General features: G+C 40.0%; 1 protein-coding gene across 7 annotated transcripts in view; it reads left to right on the forward strand.

The window, feature by feature from the left end:
* Window positions 1-20,454, forward strand: part of ica1 (islet cell autoantigen 1) — a 122,798-nt gene that overhangs the window by 50,416 nt on the left and 51,928 nt on the right. For all 7 annotated transcript variants that reach the window (XM_048522380.2, XM_048522400.2, XM_048522362.2 and 4 more), the window contains 2 exons: window positions 6,469-6,594; window positions 19,328-19,426. In XM_048522380.2, the coding sequence (XP_048378337.1) occupies window positions 6,469-6,594; window positions 19,328-19,426 (225 nt within the window). The remainder of the gene's footprint in view (window positions 1-6,468; window positions 6,595-19,327; window positions 19,427-20,454) is intronic.

The following is a 20,454-nucleotide window of genomic DNA, read 5'->3' on the forward strand; positions in this document are numbered from 1 at the left end:
TGCAGCAATCGATTTGTAACTGCTGCCCCTGTGTTTTGTTGATGCTCTGCAGAAAAGCTGGTGTGCCCTACCTAGGGCAAAATTTGTGACCTCCTGGCAGCCCGGAGATAAAATACTCCTCCCACCTGACCCTTGGATCTCCCTGGTTCCATCCAATAGAATGGAAAACAAAATGTTTGTCTTGGTTACAAAAGTTGCAGGAAAGAGTATGTATTTTACATTTTACAGTATGCGTGCATACCTATGGGACAAATTTCTATTAAATTCTTCTGAAGCTTTAGCCTGTAGCCGCTGGGACTCAGTTCCAAGGAGGACCAGGTGAGAACGCACTAATGGCGGAGAACTTTTGTACTAAAGGGGAGAGATTAACATATTTGGCTTTCACAGAGTTCTGCTAGTCAACGGTGTGGGTTGGATGTGAAGCAAACTATCACATGGTCAGAAACCATGCTAACTTACTCCACCACCCACTAGACGCATCAAATCAACATTTTTTTGGAAATGATATGGATTTATATTTATTATGTGTGAAAGAACAATATTTGTGGTACAAACTGTTGTCGTTGTGGATTTTGTTGTCCCTGTGATGTTTGTTCAAAAGATAATGTTTCTTTTTCTCTTTAATAATCATTTTACTTTTTGGCATGGTTGAAATTAATTTTCTATTTGGCAGTAGCTCGGTTAGTGTTCCAACATACGTTTAAAATTGTTTTTCAACTTCAGTGGTTCATTGTCACTATATAGAAATATTATTTAAGATTAGTAGTTTTGAAAGTATTAAAGTAAAATATGCAGATCTGTAAATTAGTATGTTGGGGATCATAAAATTTAAATTAGAAATTTGGAATGATTAGTGACATTATTTGTACTGTTAGGATATTTTAGGTTGCAGATATTCATATTCCCAATTATAATCCAGATTAAATTGATAAGAAAATGATTAATTTCTTAATAAATAGAAATGAAGCATTATTTTGTTGGCGCTTCATGAGATATTGGCACTGCTGTTTAAGTAGTTATTGCCCATGCCTGATTGCTCTGGAGAAAGTCTTGGTGAGCCATCTTACTGAACTGCTGAAATCCACGGAGAGTAAGCATGCCACAATGCTGTTAGGGAAGTTAGTTAATTCCTGGGCTTTCACCAAACCAAAGTAAGAAGTAGCAATGTTGTTCTAAGGCAGCATGGAGTGTTGCTTGAAAAGAACTTGCAGTGAACTTTCATGGTATTACCATGAATTTACTGCCTTTATCCTTCTCAACTGTAGAGACCATGGGTTTGGAAGATGCTGTCAAAGGAAACTTAAATGATTTCCTCTGTGCATTTTGTACATGGTACACGCTGCTGCCTGTTGGTGGAGGGTGTCAGTATTGAAGATGATGGATAGAGTGCTCTTTGTTCTGGTATCAAGTTTATTGAGCATCATTGGAGCTGCATTTGTGATTATCGATTAAAATTTTATTGTTTTAATGCACACAAGTGACTTGAACAGAACTTAAAGATGAGCTTCTGCACAGATTTGGAACCTATATTTCACATTCAACTTTGGAGCTTGAGTTATTCAGTTCCTGCGATCTTGGGTGATTTTTTTTTAAATTAAGTCACCTGATGTGTTTTAAACTCCAGAGGAAATAAGCCTAGCCTATCCAAGTGTTTATCATAAGGCAATCTGCTCATTCCAAATATTGGTCTGGCAAACCTTCTCTGAACTGTTTCCAATGCATTAATGTCTTTCTATGTAAGCAATGATCAGTACAGTATAGCGTAATCCAGATGCAATCTCACCTTGGCCCTATATAACTGAAATCTAACTGCCTTCTTTTGGTATTCAACTCTTCTTACAATAAAACATAGCATCTTATTAGCTTTCCTGATTACCTACTGTATCTGCAGGTTAAGCTTTTGCAATTCATGTATTAGGACAACAAATCTCTTTGCTTGTCAGCTCTCTAACCTCTCACCATTTTAGATAATATTTTTTTTTATTCTTCTGCCAAAATGCACAATTTCACATCTTCTTGCATTGTACTCCATTTGCCAGATCTGTCTATTTACTTAAATAGTCTACAAATGGGTATAGATAGGCTAAGCCCTCTTCACAACTCAGCTTCCTACCTAACTTCGTGTCGTCAATAAACTTAACAACCATATTTTTAGTTCCTTTGTTCAAATTTTTGTAAAAACTGTAAAGAATCAAGGCTGCAGCACTGACCCAGTGGCATGCCACCCATGATATTCTGCCAGCCTGAAAAAGACTTATTTATTCCTAAGAGATATCAATAACTGCCGATGCTAGAGTCAGAGATAACGGTGTGGAGCTGGAGGAACACAGCCGGCCAGGCATCATCATAGGAGCGGAAAAGCTGACGTTTCAGGTCAGAAGTGGGGGTGGAAGGAAACTCTGAAAAAAATAGAGAGGAGGTGTGGGAAGGTAGGTGGGATGATGATAGGTGAGTGCAGGTAGGGAGTGGTGGGTATTGGTAAGTGAGGTGGGAGAAAAAACAGACAGGTTGTGTCAGGTCATGGAGGTGGGGATGAGGCAGAGGGTTGGTCATGGAATGAGGTTGGGGGTGGGGAGATTTTGAGGCTAGTAAAATCCACATTGAGACCACTGGGTTGTAGGCTCCCAAGGCTAGGTTAGCTACAACTACCTCCCTTGTAAAGAAGAGATTTTTCTTCAAAGGTGAAGTAAACTCTAATATTTTCACTGTAAACTCACAGGCTTTCCTCTGTATTTATACCCACGCCACAGACCTCTGTATGAAGGGATCATTGACTTGTATAAGGTACAGACTGGAAAAGAGAGGTGACTTCTTAATGCATCTGCTATTCATTTTCACTTGGGGCAGCAGCAATCGATTTGCATGCTAGAATAAACCAATTTGTTTATTTATTTTTGGCAGTTTAATCACCTACACCAGAATTGAATGTTAGGGTATGATTTACTTACCATGACATTGAGGACAAATTTACAGCTGTACGTTGTAAAGCTTTGCTTGGAGACCAGTTATTCCTTTAATAGCTTTACTTAAAAGAGCTGAAAGGCTCAACATTTCAGGGAACATACTCTATCCATTGTCTGGAGGAATGACCGGAACAGGTGAGAAGTAGTTATATATAATAGAGTATGGTAAGTTGAACAGGATTTTGTTGATGATTAGTCAAGCTATTGTGTTCACTTTTGCCTTATCTTCAAATCTGCTTTATATATTGACTGAACTAAAAACAATAAGATTTTTCAAGATTGAATAGTTTGGGAAAGAATAAATTATTTGAAATAACTTGTCTGTACAAGTTTGTTTACCCATTTTAAAAAAAAGTTCTTCACTATTGTGCATAAATTGTAATTGTAATTTTTTTTTAAAGCTTGACAAAATGTTTGTTGTTTTGTTGTGATAAAAGGCTTGCCCAAGTGGATACTTTCTATGGTCATCTCCATTAACCGGGGAAAATTAGACAGCAACTTGACTAATTTCATCTAAAGAAAGCTTAACATGTTTCTCATTTCATTCTTCTGTCATTTTCCTTATTCCTGATAAAACTAGGAATCTAATAATATCTAATAAAATGCTAGACTGTGAACCCAGAGACCCAAATAATATTCTGGAAACTTGCGTTCAAGTCCCACCCCAGCAGAGAGAGGAATTTGAATGCAATAAATATTTGGAACTATGAGTCTAATGATGACCATGAACCCACTGCCAATTGTTGGAAAAGGCCATCTGGTTCATTAATGTTCTTTCGTGAAGGAAACTGCCATCCTTACCTGGTCTGACCTACATGTGACTCCAGATCTACAGCAATATGGTTGATTCTTAACTGCCCTTGGGCAATTAGGGATGGGCAATGAATGCTGCCTGGCTAGTGACATCCTCATCTCACGAATGAGTAAAGGAAAAAAAGCCAACATTTCATGATGGCGTTGGGATTGATACCCAACCGTGGTGGCTCAGTGGTTAGTACTACTGCTGCACTGCTCCAGGGACCCGAGTTCAATTCCAGCCTCTGGCAGCTGTCTATGTGGATTTTGTAACTTTTCTCCAAATCTGTACAGGTTTCTTCTGGGTGCTTTGGTTTCCTCCCACAGTCCAGAGATGTACAGGTTAGGTGGATTGTCCATGCTAAATTGTCCATATTGTCCAGGACATGTTGGGTAAGGTGGATTAGCCATGGGAAATGCAGGGTTATGGAGTAGGGTAGGGAAATGGGTATGGGTGCGATGCACATTGAGGGATTGCTGTGGACTCAATGGGCTGAATGGCCTGCTTCTACCCTATAGGGATTCTAAGGAACATTTAACTGACTTTAATACCAACCTATAACTCTAGTGTAGTACTGTTTGAATTATGTGGCCACGGTGTAGCCCTGTATCCACTGATTGATAGAATAAAAATGGTAGATAGGTATTATTATGACTGGCGCATTACATCTCGTAGGGATAATGTATCAATTCTGTAGTGTCAGTAAAATGCATAAGCTATCAAACTTATCGGCTTTGGCATACAAACAAGAAAATTAGATTTCTTGCATCACTATTTTCTTCTATGTGTAATCCTAGACAAATAAATTCTAAGATTTGTTTACAACTGTTTATCTCAAACAAATGTAATCCAGTAGGATTATTTAGAAAAAGGCAGAAAGCGGGTCTGTTGGAATGTGCACAGAGACTAATTAATTCATAGAAAGTACCTAAAATAACATGAGTTAAAGACCCATGAAATATGATTTAGCTTAATACTTGTTCAGATTGAAACAACTAGGTATTATACCTGATGTATTGATGATTAACAACTTGAAAACCATTAAACTCTGACTTCAACCAGCACACTTTACTCACCAATTTGAATTGTATTGCCTGATCCTTTTTACTTGACTATCAAATCCTGCCATGGCAGATAGTAGAATTTGCATTCAATAAATATCTGGAGTTAGACGTCTAATGGTGACTGTTGAAATTGTTGATTGTTGGAAAAACCCATCTGGTTCGTTAATGTGCTTTTAGGGAAAGAAACTGCTGTCTCTACCTGGTCTGGACTACATGTGACTCCAGCCCCAAAGCAATGTGGTTGACACTTAACTGTCCTCTGGGTAATTAGGGAGGAGCAATAAAAGCTGGCCTGGCCACTCATGCCCACATCCTGTGAATGAATTTAAAGAATACATAAGACCATGAGAGCAGAAAGAGGTCATTGAGCCCACTTGAGTTTGTTCCCACATTCGCTGAGATCATAGCTGACCTGATAATCCTCGATTCCACTTTCCTGACATTTTCACATGATGTATGCTGCCTTATATCTTTTTTGAGTGCCACTTTGCTTTCTGTACCAAAACTTTATTACTAAACCTGAAATTTGCAGCATTTCACTAGAAACAGTTAAACATAATATTTTCTTTAAAGCTTTTACAACCATATTTTCCACTGGATGCTTGTGCCCACATGAGAAGCATGAACTTTCCATTTATGCTTTCCTAGACATGTCACTGTTAAGTCTGAAACAAAATGAACAGGTTACTGTTCTAAAAGTGCATTTAAGTGTAAAAAGCTAGAAATTTCTGTGCTTGTCAACAAGATTGATCATTTACAGAGTCCAACAGACTTTAGTTGATGATGTGATTGCAACAGTTTTCATTTAAGACAAGGATCTTGAGTGCAATTATGCTTATGATCTCTCTATTTTTCATCTTCTTTCCATTTAGAATTGATGGAATCATACATTATAACCATCTTAATATGTGTAGTGTTTAAGGGATCAAAAGAACCTGGAAGTTCATTCTCTAGAGCAGAATTATTCTATGTATGCTGTTTCATGCCTTGTGCATAGCTTTTTATGTGCTCTTATTGACTGATTCCTGAACTCTGCAAACATCCAAATAATAATGATATTAGCAAAGTGTAAACCATTACAGATGCTGTTAATCTAAAATAAAAATGAAAAGCACTGGAGAGATTCAGTGGGCCCTGAGTGAGTGACATTTCAGATATACACTGTTGATCTATTATTAAATGGACTGATGCAAAATAGGTCATAAAGGAAGGACATTAAGTTTTTTTTGCCTTCTGCTACATAAACATTAATCTGTTGTACATTCAATCTTTATCATGAGCTTGTGAGAATCAGTTTTGAACTCTTCGCAAGAATAATTATTTTTAGAAGATTTGACTAATTATAAATTTGCTAATTGCAGTTTCCAATGGGAGCAGGGAAGATATTGGTTGTACTAGTGCAACTTTGTAGGTTGAATATCTGCTTCCTGTATTCAGAAACAGCAGTGTACGTTTTATAGCTGATTGCTTGTGAACAGAAATTACATTTTGCAACAAAATGTCCTTGATAAAATCTACTTAATTGCTTTTAAGTAGTAATTTAAACAAGCAGTGAAATATTTTGATTTTCACTTTGTACTTGTGCTTCTCACTGTGAAAACTGTGTTCAGTCACACACAATTAGTTGATTTCTTCTTCATTTAAGGTCCAGGACCAAGTTCGTCATGCAAAGATTCACTTTGACAAGCTAAAGAATGATGTCTGCCAGAAAGTGGACCTTCTAGGAGCAAGCCGATGCAATCTTCTTTCTCATATTTTAGCAACATATCAGGTAAATAAAAGCATTTAGAACTTTTTAATATGATCTTGCTTTTGTTACTATGATCTGACTTGTCTGGTTTGCTAATAATAGTTATAAACAAAGCAAATGTAAGATAGGAGTAAGTTTTCGAAAAGAAAAATGACTTAGTGAGATAAACAAAAGTCCTATTTCCACCCTCCATCTGTACATTGTCAGACAGCTGTCATGTTTGGAAAGATAAATTATACTACACTTGATTCAGGATACTGCTGCTATTAATTCAAAACTGATCTGTTTCACTGGAGTCAGACTGAACTAATTGAATAAATTTAGTTCTGTGACCTATGTGTACTTAAAATGGATGTTGGCATGTTGACTCAAAGTCCATGTGTGCCTGACAATGAAATTAAATATTGAAACTGAAAAGTTACATTTGTTCAGGAAGTGCTTCTTTAATATGGAAAAGCCTTGACTGTGCAGTATTCGAACAGTTCACTGACTCTCTGTTGTACGTTCCATCTGTATCTGAATTATACTGCCAAATAGCTTGAATTGGCCACTTTACCTAAATTAATAGCCTATTAAGTCAGAATGCTGACCAGTTTGACAATTATATGTTCATTTTTGCACTGTCCATGATTTCTTCTAATTCAATGCACTTAGCAGGCAGACTGTAAGTCCCAAAATCTGCTTTCGGTGGGACATCGCAATTTCAATATTTACCAAGAGTTGGGGATGCAGTGTAATACACCATTGTGGATTGAATTCCCAGAGCTGTAGAAGTTTTTTTGCTCAGTGTTACTGTGTGACTTCATTGGCATGTCATTATTCCATTTCCTTCTCAGGCTAACTATCGAGTGAGTGGAACTGTTAAGAGTAGAAGCTCATTACCAGGGCTCAGTGAGAATTAACTGACTCCAATGCTGTAATGTTACATGAGCATTATTACTTTTCTAAAGCATACTTTGAAATTTAGTTGAAGTGACCTGGCAGAAGTCATCCAGCTAGCAGTGATGTGTTTTTGCAAGTAACAAAAATAGAGAAGTTCAAGGCTGCACAACTTGATTTTGTGACACTGGTGACATCAGCACATCTGATACCGTGCAAGGCAAAATTAATTGCCATATCAGTCCCCTCACTTTTAGTGTGATCTGCACAGCACGTCATGCTAGTGCTGATGAGAGTGTGGCATATTCGCACTGGAGCTTGCAAAAAGGGCAGTTTGGGATGGCACTTGGCTTCTCGCACTGATTTGCTTCTAGCTATGAACAATTGTTCAGACACGTCAATTCTGCACCAGCCTCCTCTGCACTAACTCATTACCACTACTCTGCATTTCCCCAACTTTTCAAACTTACTGAGGATAGTCTTGCATGGTAATTTCAGATAGCCCCGGAGCTTATAAGGCCTGCGTTCAGACTTCACAACTAATTTTGACCAGGTGGCTGACCAGTGGAACAGTTTGGCACTGGCAGAGTGGCATAGGCACACATTATAGATGCTGTCATTCTGAAGGAGGACTAGCCTGTTCATCACAGCCACTGCATTTCTTGGGCCAACGCCTTAGCAATCCATGGAAATATTATCCAGAATTACAAATGTGCAGTCCTGGCAGTGCCACCTTAGAGGGTCTGTTTTAATTTCAGTAGGCCCTTCTCAGAACATTGGTAAGAGATTCTTGAGAATACAAACCAGAGTGGAGTGTTTTTCCCCCCTAACCGATGCTGGGTCCCAGATCAGTTACTGAATGCCTGAGAGCAAAAGCCAGAACTAATTCAAAGCATTTCCTGGGCAGCTGACCTGGATGACTAGTTCCTCTCCTGAGGCTTGATGAATCCCCTTAGAGGGAGAATAAGACTTTTAAGTGGCACTTAAGGGCCCTATTGACCTCTCCATACCTTTTCCTCCATGAACATGATGGAGGTGAGAACATGGCAGAATCTCCACCAGTCTGATCACAGGCCCTTCCCCTAACTCTGTCTGACTGTTTCTTCAGGGAACATTAAATTCTGCCTGTTAACTCTATCCTCACCCTTGTAAAGATTACCAGACTTGCTGAGTATTTCTGGCATTCTGTCTTTCAGATTGCAATTTTTATAGTATTGCTTCTTTGTGTCCTGGATTTTGCAGTATTCCTCTTGGGTAGCTCATCTCTGGTAGTGTCTTTTTTTCGACTTGATTTTTAATTCCAAAATTTGAGCCATATTATAACATGGATAGCCATTAGTGCATAATTTTAGCCTCTGTCAAAAATTACAATCCATATCCTGCTTAACCTTCTACAGTCAGCAGAATCAAGCCCAATCCATTGTTCGAAGGCTTCTCCAGAAATCCCCGTCTTGGGGGTTAACCTATCAAATTGTGTACACCTTCCACCTGGGAAACTGCATCCCCTCCCTTCTACATATTCCTCATACTTCTCAATTTGTGTGTTTTTTTTTATTTTGTTGTGATCTTCATTATGTTTTGCATCACTAAAGATAGGCAATAGATGTTGGCCCATCTAGTGAGGCCCACATCCTATGAGCAAATTTTAAAAAAAAGTATTAGAGTAGAATATCTTGTCCATTTGAGCCATTCTGTTTTAGATGTTGTTATGGAGCCAATGCTGTCAGCAAATCAGAGACTGTTTTAAAATCTTGCCACTTTACTGCTTCCAATCCTAGACTAAACAACTTGTGATATTATGCATTGTTGTCTCATTTCAATTGTTGATAATAAACTATTGTGTTGGTTTCCTGTCCACTTGAATAGCACTCATGACTAGCTATAGCTGTTTTCTATCAAACTGTCAAGCCTCTCGAGTTCCATGCAGCCTTGAGGCATGCCATATTCCTCCACTTGCTGGAAAACTACTTACTTGTGACAGCAATGGATGGGATGGGATGTGATGCACTATAAATTTGTGAACTTTGTCTTATCAATCATTGATCTATTGAATTTCATTCTCGCCTAAAACCAAGGTATTATATACAGTACCATGTTAATGTATCTTTCTATTGTCCTCTGCAGTGACTTAATAAGTATACCCAGAAGATTATTTACTAAAGTTGTTTTCTCTACTTGCTGCTTTTACTCGTGTCTGTTTTGAAAATTGGTATTTTTATTAATTCCCCATCACTTCCAACCATTTGCTGTTCCTAAGTTTACATTATTTTGTATTTCAAATCTGCTTAGAGTAACTCTGTAGTTATGTTAATTGAACAAAATCAGATGCCTTATTCTCTTTCAGATTGTAAATAGAAATATTACTTGGGCTCTCATGAATTCCAGAATCAAGTATCTTTCTTTAATTAAGGATAGTTTCTCTGAACTAATTCATTCACTGTGCTTTGTGCGTTGTACAGTTTTACAAAGCACTTTTTATGTAGCTTGCTCTTTAATCCACCCTCCATTATTTTTGCATGTTGGGAACGCAGCCATTTTAAATTTGAAAGATTCACTCATTTCTCTTGTGATGCAACTTGTTTCATTTATTTTGGCATCTCGGCTTTTTGTATTTCTCCTTCAATTTGTTTGAATAGTGTATTGTGCCCAATTCTGGACACTACACTATAATAAGGATTTGAAGGGTATAGAAAGGATGCAGAAAATACTTATAAAAATGCTTCAGTTATATAAATAGTTTTTTTATTTTCCAGTTTGGTATAAGAGATTTGAGTTGAGATGTTCAAAATCATGACTATAGACAGTAGGTGGTGAAAACGTTTCCCGTGGCAAATGGGAGGAGAACCAAAAGAACATTGTGCTGTAGTATTTGGCAAAAGAAGCAATAACAACATGAAGAAAAATATTTTTTGTGCAGTCAGTGGTTAGTCTGGAATGCACTGCCTGAGTGTGATATAAGCAAGTCTAGTTTTAGCTTTCAGAAGAGAAATTGAATATGAATTTGAAGAAAATGGATTGAAGACTGGGTTGCTTCTGCAGAATTTAGTTTGGCTATATCAGACTGGATGGCCTCTTTCAATGCTGCAACCAATCTATGATTTGTATAAGTTTGTTTATGGATATGCAATTTAGCTTTCTTCTTGCTTTTGCTTCATTATTTTCCCAAAGTTAAAACATATTGTACGCTGATGGAGACATTCACCATAACAATCTCAGTTGTTCTTTCGATCCACATCAAGTTTATTTTTTGAAAATTGCTATCTGCTAACCTCTTACTTAAATTTATGTGTTATGATTAAGCTATTATTAAAAAATGGTGGTCTCATTATTGATTTCTTTATCTCTAAAGGTTTCTAGCTTTAGAATATGATATTAATTAAGTCGTAATGGAATGTCTTTTGTCATGAGGTTATTTAAAACAATGAGGAACATATGAAGTGATTGTAAGTGCCTAAGCTAAAAATAAAGGATAGAAATTAATTTCTCTTCTTCGAATTGTCACAGACCTGACAGATGTATGTTTTAACAGTTGACTATTCTGTTGATGGCTTGCTGTTACAATAAAGACTAATTAGCAGTTGACACTTATAATTGAAGCTAATTATTCTTTTAAATACATTGTTCAATTCATCCTCCGTGTTGAGGAGCCAATTTAAGTGTTCAGATAAATAAGGGTTTCTAGCTTGTAAAGTATTTTGTCACAGTTGAGTAAAAAACAGCAAGCAATCAAATTATAAGTGTTGAAAACTGAGTTATTTCCTAGCTAGTTTTGGGAGCGTTTTCAGAGTAGATTTTTCAGTGCTCTATAATCCCTATTTTGTCCCCCTACTGCAGCTAAACAGTCAAGGGTAAAGGTGGGAGATTCTGCATGTAATCCCAATGGCCGCCTGCAGTGATTTAGCACTGGCAGCAGTGTGGCTTTTAAAGTAAGATTCCTTCTTGTTTCTTGGGAGTAAGACTTGCCTTGGAGACCTCCAGATCCATTGTTTGGTCAGCACCTCTGTAGTTCCAGCAGTGCCGCTCATGAACCTCGACAATGGCTTTAAGCAGAGAGTCCCAGCACATCAAAGAGTTCAAGTAAGTTTGGAGTTGTGGTCTCAGGCAGATGAGGGTCTGAATTCAACAGGCCAGGCAGGTTTAAATGATGAACTTGAGGAGTGGCAGGGCTGCTTCCAGTAGCCCAGACACCTATAAAGGACGTTCCCCTTCCATGCTTGACAACAGTCTGTGTCACTAAAGCCAACTGGTTTTCTGCATGGTACAGACCAATTCCTGCTTCGGGTAAGAGATCAATAGGACTGGATGAGTCCGAAAGGTGGGCTGACTTCCTGATATCCATACCTTATCCCTAACCAACCACTCTATACCTTGTTAATTTTCAGTGCCAGAGATGCTTAGGTGGCAAGAAGATCTCCTTGGAGTTTATATGCCCCCTGCCTTTAAACCTGCTAACAGGAGAGTGCAAGATCCAGCCCTTTGTGTATATTTTGTTAGTCTTAACCTGAGGCTTCGGTATTGTTATCCTGAAGGAAGTGGCCCAGAAAGGGAAGTTAGCTCTTCAGGATTGTTGTTGGGGAGGTGTTGGTGGACATGTGGTGGAGAGGAGAGAAGTGTTTTTACTGGAAAGGAAACCAGGCCACCAAACTCAGACAGCCTAAAACAGGAAAGCAGCCTGAGTCAGTATCATGTCCTCGGTAAAGTGCAATGCCCAGCAGTGCTGTAAAATTAATGGTCTTCTGCACTTAGCAAGGTAAATGTCTCCATCTTTTTGTCTGCTGTCTCACAATCTCAGGGCTGCTACTCATTCAAATTCTGCCACTGTATACTCTTTTCATTAAGACTTCTGGACTGCAACTGTCATCATTGCATGCACTTGTCCATTCATGCCAGCCTCTAGATCTGCAGCTTACTCCCTTAGCCAACATAACTTATATTCTAGACACTGTAATGGATTTTGAACATTGGCAAATAAACTCTGCCTCTGGATTACTACTCCAGTGAAATTACTGCTAAATCATTGGCTTCCCTGGTAGTAATCCAGAGATTTGTAGTTCTGTTTTTATAATTTAGCCTTTTGAAGTGCATTCTTCATTTAACCTTGGACCTACAGTAGTTGGCAACTGGATCCTTCCCCACCTAGATAACAAAGGCGTGCGGCTGGCTGAACACAGCCGGCCAAGCAGCATCTTAGGAGCACAAAAGCTGACGTTTCGGGCCTAGACCCTTCATCGGAAAAGGGGGATGGGGAGAGGATTCTGAAATAAATAGGGAGAGAGGGGGAGGCGGACCGAAGATGGATAGAGGAGAAGATGGGTGGGGAGGTGGGGAGGGGATAGATCAATCCGGGGACAACGGACAGGTCAAGGGGGCGGGATGAGGTTAGTAAGCAGGAAATGGAGGTGTGGCTTGAGATGGGAGGAGGGGATAGGTGAGAGGAAGAACAGGTTAGGCAAGCGAGGTTGAGCTGGGCTGGTTTTGGGATGCAGTGGGGGGAGGGGAGATTTTGAAGCTGGTGAAATCCACATAGATACCATTAGGCTGCAGTGTTCCTCAGCAGAATATGAGTTGCTGTTCGTGCAACCTTTGGGTGGCATCATTATGGAACTGCAGGAGGCCCAGGATGGACATGTCGTCTAAGGAATGGGAGGGGGAGTTGAAATGGTTCGTGACTGGGAGGTGCAGTTCTTTATTGCGAACCAAGCGGAGGTGTTCTGCAGTGTGGTCCCCAATCCTCCGCTTGGTTTCCCCAATGTAGAGGAAGTCACACCGGGTACAGCGGTTGCAGTATACCACATTGGCGGATGTGCAGGTGAACATCTGCTTGATGTGGAAGGTCTTCTTGGGGCCTGGGATGGGGGTGAGGGAGGTGGTGTGGGGGCAGGTCCAGCACTTCCTGCAGTTGCAGGGGAAGGTGCCAGGTGTGGGGTTGGAGGGGAGTGTGGAGCGGACAAGTGAGTCGTGGAGAGTGCGGTCTCTCCGGAAGGCAGACAAGGGTGGGGTTGGAAAATGTCTTTCGTGGTGGGGTTGGATGAGACAATAGACAATAGGTACTGGAGTAGGCCATTCGGCCCTTCGAGCCAGCACCACCATTCATTATGATCATGGCTGATCATCCACAGTCAGTATCCTGTTCCTGCCTTATCCCCATAGCCAATGATTCCACTATCTTTAAGAGCTCTATCCATCTCTTTCTTGAAAGTATCCAGAGACTTGGCTTCCACTGCCTTCTGGTGCAGAGCATTCCATATATCCACCACTCTCTAGTTGAAGAAGTTTCTCCTCAACTCTGTTCTAAATGGCCTACCCTTATTTTTAAACTGTGTCTTCTGGGTCTGGACTCCCCCAGCAGCGGAAGCATGCTTCCTGCCTCCAGAGTGTCCAATCCTTTAATTATCTTATACGTCTCAATCAGATCCCCTCTCATCCTTCTAAACTCAAGTGTATACAAACCTAGTCGCTCCAATCTTTCAACATATGATAGTCCGGCCATTCCCGGAATTGACCTCGTGAACCTACACTGCACTCCCTCAATAGCAAGAATGTCCTTCCTCAAATTTGGAGACCAAAACTGCACACAATACTCCAGGTGCGGTCTCACTAGGGACCTGTACAGCTGCAGAAGGACCTCTTTGCTCCTATACTCAATTCCTCTTGTTATGAAGGCCAGCATGCCATTAGCTTTCTTCACTGCCTGCTGTGCCTGAATGCTTGCTTTCATTGACTGATGTACAAGAACACCTAGATCTCGTTGTACTTCCCCTTTACCTAACTGGACTCCATTTAGATAGTAATCTGCCTTCTTGTTCTTGCCACCAAAGTGGATATCCACATTAAACTGCATCTGCCATGCATCCGTCCACTCACCTAGCCTGTCGAAGTCACCCTGTATTCTCATAACATCTTCGTCACATTTCACCCTGCCACCCAGCTTTGTGTCATCAGCAAATTTGCTAATATTACTTTTAATGCCTTCATCTATATCATTAAGGTATATTGTAAATAGCTGCAGTCCCAGCACCGAACCTCGTGGAACCCCACTGGTCATCACCTGCCATTCCAAAAGGGACCCATTTATCACTACTCTTTGCTTCCTGTCAGCCAGCCAGTTTTCAATCCAAGCCAGTATTTTGCCCCCAATACCATGTGCCCTAATTTTGTTCACTAATCTCCTATGTGGAACTTTATCAAAGGCTTTCTGAAAGTCCAAGTATACTACATCCATTGGCTTTCCCTTGTCCATCTTCATAGTTACATCCTCAAAAAATTCCAGAAGATTAGTCAAGCACGATTTTCCCCTTTGTAAATCCATGCTGACTCTGACCTATCCTGTTACTGCTATCCAAATGATTCGTAATTTCATCTTTTATAATTGACTCCAGCATCTTTCCCACCACTGACGTCCGGTTAACCAGTCCATAATTCCCTGTTTTCTCTCTCCCTCCTTTCTTGAAAAGTGGGACAACATTAGCCAGCCTCCAATCCGCAGGAACTGATCCTGAATCTATAGAACATTGGAAAATGATTACCAATGCATCCACGATTTCCAGAGCCATCTCCGTAAGTACCCTGGGATGCAGACCATCAGGTCCCAGGGACTTATCAGCCTTCAGACCTAACAATCTATCCAACACCATTTCCTGCCTAATATTAATTCCCTTCAGTTCATCCATTACCCTAGGTCCTTCAGCCACTATTATATCTGGGAGATTGCTTGTGTTTTCCCGAGTGAAGACAGATCCAAAGTACCTGTTCAACTCTTCTGCCATTTCCTTGTTCCCCATAATAAATTCCCCGTTTCTGTCTTCAAGGGCCCAATTTTAGTCTTGACCACTTTTATTCTTTTCACATACCTAAAAAAAAGCTTTTACTATCCTCCTTTTATATTTTTGGCCAGTTTGCCTTCGTACCTCTTTTTTTTCCTCTGTGTAATGCCTTTTTAGTTATCCTCTGTTGCTCTTTAAAAGTTTCTCACTCCTCCGGCTTCCAGCTCATCTTTGCTACGTTGTACTTTTTTATCTTTATACAGTCCTTAACTTCCCTCGTCAGCCACGGCCGCCCCTGCCTCCCCTTAGATCGTTCTTCCTCTTTGGAATGAACTGATCCTGCACCTTCTGCATTATATCCAGAAATACCAGCCATTGTTGTTCCATTGCCATCCCTGATAGGGTATTGAACCATTGAACTTTGGCCAGGTCCTCCCTCATAGCTCCATAGTTCCCTTTGTTCAACTGCAATACTGATTGTAGATGGTGGAAGTGTTGGAGAGTGATGCGTTGTATCCGGAGGTTGGTGGGGTGGTATGTGAGGATGAGGGGTTTTTCTCTTGGTGGTTATTACCGGGGTGGGGTGTGAGGGATGAGGTGCGGGAAATGCGGGAGACACAGTTGAGGGCGTTCTCGACCACTGCGGGGGGGGAAGTTGCAGTCGTTGAAGAACGAGGACATCTGAGATGTGCGGGAGTGGAATGCCTCATCTTGGGAGCAGATGCAGCGGAGGCGAAGGAATTTGGAATATGGGATGGAATTTTTGCAGGTAGGTGGGTGGGAGGAGGTGTACTCTCGGTAGCTGTGGGAGTCGGTGGTCTTGAAATGAACGTAGGTTTGTAGGTGGTTGCCTGAGATGGAGAAGGAAAGGTCCAGGAAGGTGAGGGATGTGTTGGAGATGGTCCAGGTGAACTGAAGGTTGTGGGGTGGAAGGTGTTGGTGAAATGGATGACCTGTTCGAGCTCCTCTTGGGAGCATGAGGTGGTGCCGATACAGTCATCAATGTAACAGAGGAAGATAACCGACAAAGAGGCAGGCATAGCTTGGGCCCATGCGGGTACCCATGGCCTTCCCCACCTACTTCAGATTCTTCTCCAACATGAAATGATGTCATTACTCCTGGCACTTATCTAGCAACAGTCAATGGGACTCACTGTGGGCTGCAGTAACCTATTTCAAGCCTTGTACTACACTATTCCATTATTACATTCTTTTTAATTCCCTTATTTGAGTGGCTCCTTGATCCATAGTTTGTAGTCAGTTTGGTCATTCTCCCATGCAGAACTTACCTTTGTCCTGGTAGGCCCTTGAAACTGTTGATCAGCTGCAAAGGTGAAAGTTCCTCAAGTTACATGCTTTAGTTCCCCATACCTTTGTAGTTATATCCTTCTGTCGCTGATCGTGCATCAAATTTGAAGTGTTTATACTAAGGGGTGTTGACTGCCTCCTGGATTGGTGTATGAGTAAATTTCTGTTTCCTTGATGCATCTCAGTGTCTGAAGCTCAGATGCCAGTTCAATAACTCTGAGCTGACTTCCTTTAGGCTGCAGACATTTGCAAGTGATATGGTCACTGTGGATCACACAAATGTCCACCAGCTTCCGAATGTTCCAACTGCAAAACATCACCTTTCTGCTATCATTACTGTTGAAAGATCACTGCATTATTATTTTAAGCTGTGTCAAGTGGTTTAGTAATTTAGCTATGAATGTAATAAAATATTTATCTCCCAGCTACCTGGTTAATCCACTGCCCTTGTGTACAGATGGGGTAAAACTCAATAACTAATTCTCTATTCACTCCCTTAATTAAGGCTTCGAATGTCCACAGATGGTCTTCTGTTCTATCTCTGAGCCACTTCATTTTTTTCGTAAAAGATCAGAACTGCAACTCCTCCCTCACTGCCTTGTATTGCCTGACTTACCCAATGTTTTTAAATACCTCAAATGAAGTAATGATCACAAATCAGAACCCCTCCCCGACCCCCAGCAAAGTACTGTGGATGATTTTAGCCCTTAATTCCAAAATGTCTGCTTAAAAAGAGAACTGCCAAAGAGATGATAACTGCAGGCGTACAGCAACTTTTGTGTGGGATCAATGAAACGTAATATCCAAAGGAACTTCAGAAGGACTGTGTACTGTGATGTCCTATGACTACAAAGATAACAAGGACCTGATGACCCCCACCTCAACAACAAACCTCTCCCTGCAGATTGTCCCAAACTGCTAGACACATTTTGTCTTCTATTTTTCCTGTGAATACATAGGAAAAGGAGCTTAAAAAGCCAATTTAAACTCTACTGCAGGTGACTGTTATTACTGAATACAGACTTGTGTACCAGCCTTCATGTGCTGCAGTGCTCGCAATCAAAGAATTATCCCCCTAGTCACACCCGTGTTGCAGGTAGAGATCCAAGTTCAGAGTGCTGCCAATCAGTTTAAAAGGGAAATGGGCGATAAAAGATACACTCGCTCTGAATTTTGGAATTTGATCATAGTCAAAAGGCACCATAGCATTAGAGTCTCAATCTGCAAAACTGATGATCGTGAAGCCAACTGCTCATCTACCAATGCATCCCACAGTCGATGTTCAACTAACTGCTCTTCACAAAACAATGCAAAACTTCTTGGAGGTTTTGATTTTTTTTTGGAATCTCATTTCTTATTATAAATGTGCTTGCATGTGTTGTGTTGCTAATTCTTCTGGAGTTTAATAATGAATGAGCACACTTTATGAATTCAAGAAAGCCTGGTTAAATTGGCCCTATTTTAAAAAGACAAGTTTTATTTGGATCTGCGAGAAAGCTATCCACGAGGGCAAACGTTCTTTTAACTTAACTTTGTTGCAACCTACTAAGGAGGTGGTTGAATAAAGCAGCTTGTGGTATCTCACCTGGGACAGTATTGGGAAACCTCACCTAGGGGTTCTTCGTTTAATACAAATAAATGCATCTTTGCTTTTATGAGACCTTGGCTGAATTTGTTTTACTGTTTCAGTCACACCTGGTGTGTCCTCAAGATTCGCCTGTGAAACACAAATATGTACAGTTCATTTAGTTCCCCTTTTTTGTTTGTTGCTTATTTTAATTTTAAATTAACACCAAACATAACCTGTAACAAGTATTGCTAAAGTATTAGACATTATATACAATAAATATACAAGGATTTAAAAGTATAGATAAATGTTATCTATGAAAATGGGACCAACCTCCAATATCATTGTAGATATGGCTTACTTGAGGTTGAGTAATGTCACTTTAGTTTTTTTTTAATATGGCACTTTTGTGGCCCTTGGTACTTTGGATCAGCAAAGCAGTCCTCCAACTGTCTTGTTTTCCTCCCTCTCCCTGTTGAGAAATGCCAGCCCCACCCCCGATGCTGTCTTTCAGAGTTATTCCTGAGGGAAAGGGATGAATTTCTATGGTTTCTTCCTTCCACCCATGTCTGATAGATGGTTGCTATCCCAAAACTGCAAATTACGCTTATGTATATGTTTAGCCTGGATCGCCATCATCCATTGTCTTGTGTTTTAATGGAATTGACCCTTTTATCTCACTTAGCCATTTGCTTAGAAGGTACTTGCCAGCTTTATTTTGGTGATGTACAGAGCAATTCACATCTGGAGAAGAACCATTGTCACAGAATTTCTGCTTACCTATGGAATTGTTCATTGAATTTCAAAAGGTCTGTTGTGGCTTCTTCTCAATACAAGTACAGTCTAGTCCCAGTACCTGCTGAAATTCAAGAGTAGTCATATAATTTTGGGGAGCCATTTTGCAAGATCCTTTGTCCATTTCAGAGACAGATTGATTTTTCTTAACAAAATCTATACTGTTATAATTACATAGTTGTGACACACGACCTGCAAGATGGGGTAACTTGGTTGCAGGAATCAGAAGCAGTTCAAGTTCTTCATTATAGATGGATGTGGGAAAAAAATGCATGCAATTTTGTTACTTTTTCTTTTACTGTAAATTGCAGAAAGAAAATGATGTATCTATAAATCTCCGAACCATGAATCCAATAAATTATACTTTCATTATTTAGTCGATTAAATGTAAGTAATGAACATGACATAGTGACTTAAATTAAAATCTTTTTTTTAAATTCAGACAACATTACTCCATTTCTGGGAAAAGACCTCTCACACGATGGCTGCTATTCATGAAAGTTTCAAAGGCTATCAGCCATATGAATTTGCAATGTTGAAGGTAAATGTATATTTTGACTTCTATGTTAAGAGATACACAGAATTTGAAAACCATCACTTTTTTGTTGTTTTATCCTCCATTTCCATCCAAAAAGATTTGTATTTCTTGTACGGTTTTTGTATAAATCTGCTTGACTTGAAAAACATGAATGAAACAGAAAAATAATACTCCCAGACTACAGCCTACAATGTTAGCAGAGGAATGAGTTTCAGGTATCAACCTTGATAATTGTCAAAATTGGTCTTCCCATTTTCCAGCATATGTGTGCCTCAGAGACGTGTAATTCTGCCACCTTCATCTTTGATCCCAAGGCCATCACTTGTGCACATGACAGCTGATCTGTTGTTGGAGCCCATCTTCGTCTCTGCCTCTGTGTGTGTCTCTCTCGTGATTTGTACTCACCCGTGAGTGGCATAGAAACAGCCCTATTCAGAATTCAGTGAAGGTCAGATATTCTCCGAATGGTGAATGTTTGAGTGAGAATTACCAAGACAAATGCATCTCTGTGTAATGATTGGGATGAGTCCAACAAATGGCTGGACTCCTGGGTGTAATCAGGAAGAGTGATTCATGAACTTCATAGCAATTGAAGGTCGGGTACTGCTGCATATTAAGTGGACATTACTCCTAATGTGGTAGGACGCAATAGAAAGACTGCGTGAACATGAATGAGGGTTTAAACATCAGAATATAATTGAGTCATCAAAGTGTACACTTTTTCTTTTCCTGATCTGGTTAGATTATTAAAGTGTTCCTGCATTGGATCCACTATCTGTGCACACTGTCCCTGCTGTTCACCTCATTCTTCATCTCGTATGTCATTGCTGCCACCAGTTCTACCCCCTACCCTCCATTTTGATTTAATGTGATTTATTATTCTCCACATATACTTAGGTACGGTGAAAAGTTTGTTTTTTTTTGTTTTGCATGCAGTATAGGCAGATCATGCCACACAAAGCACATTATAGTGCGACAAATACAATGTTATGGCTGCACAAAAGGTGCACCAAGAACAAGACTAACATTAA

Source organism: Stegostoma tigrinum, chromosome 2 (assembly GCF_030684315.1).
Source record: "Stegostoma tigrinum isolate sSteTig4 chromosome 2, sSteTig4.hap1, whole genome shotgun sequence".
In the NCBI taxonomy this organism is placed as follows: domain Eukaryota; kingdom Metazoa; phylum Chordata; class Chondrichthyes; order Orectolobiformes; family Stegostomatidae; genus Stegostoma; species Stegostoma tigrinum.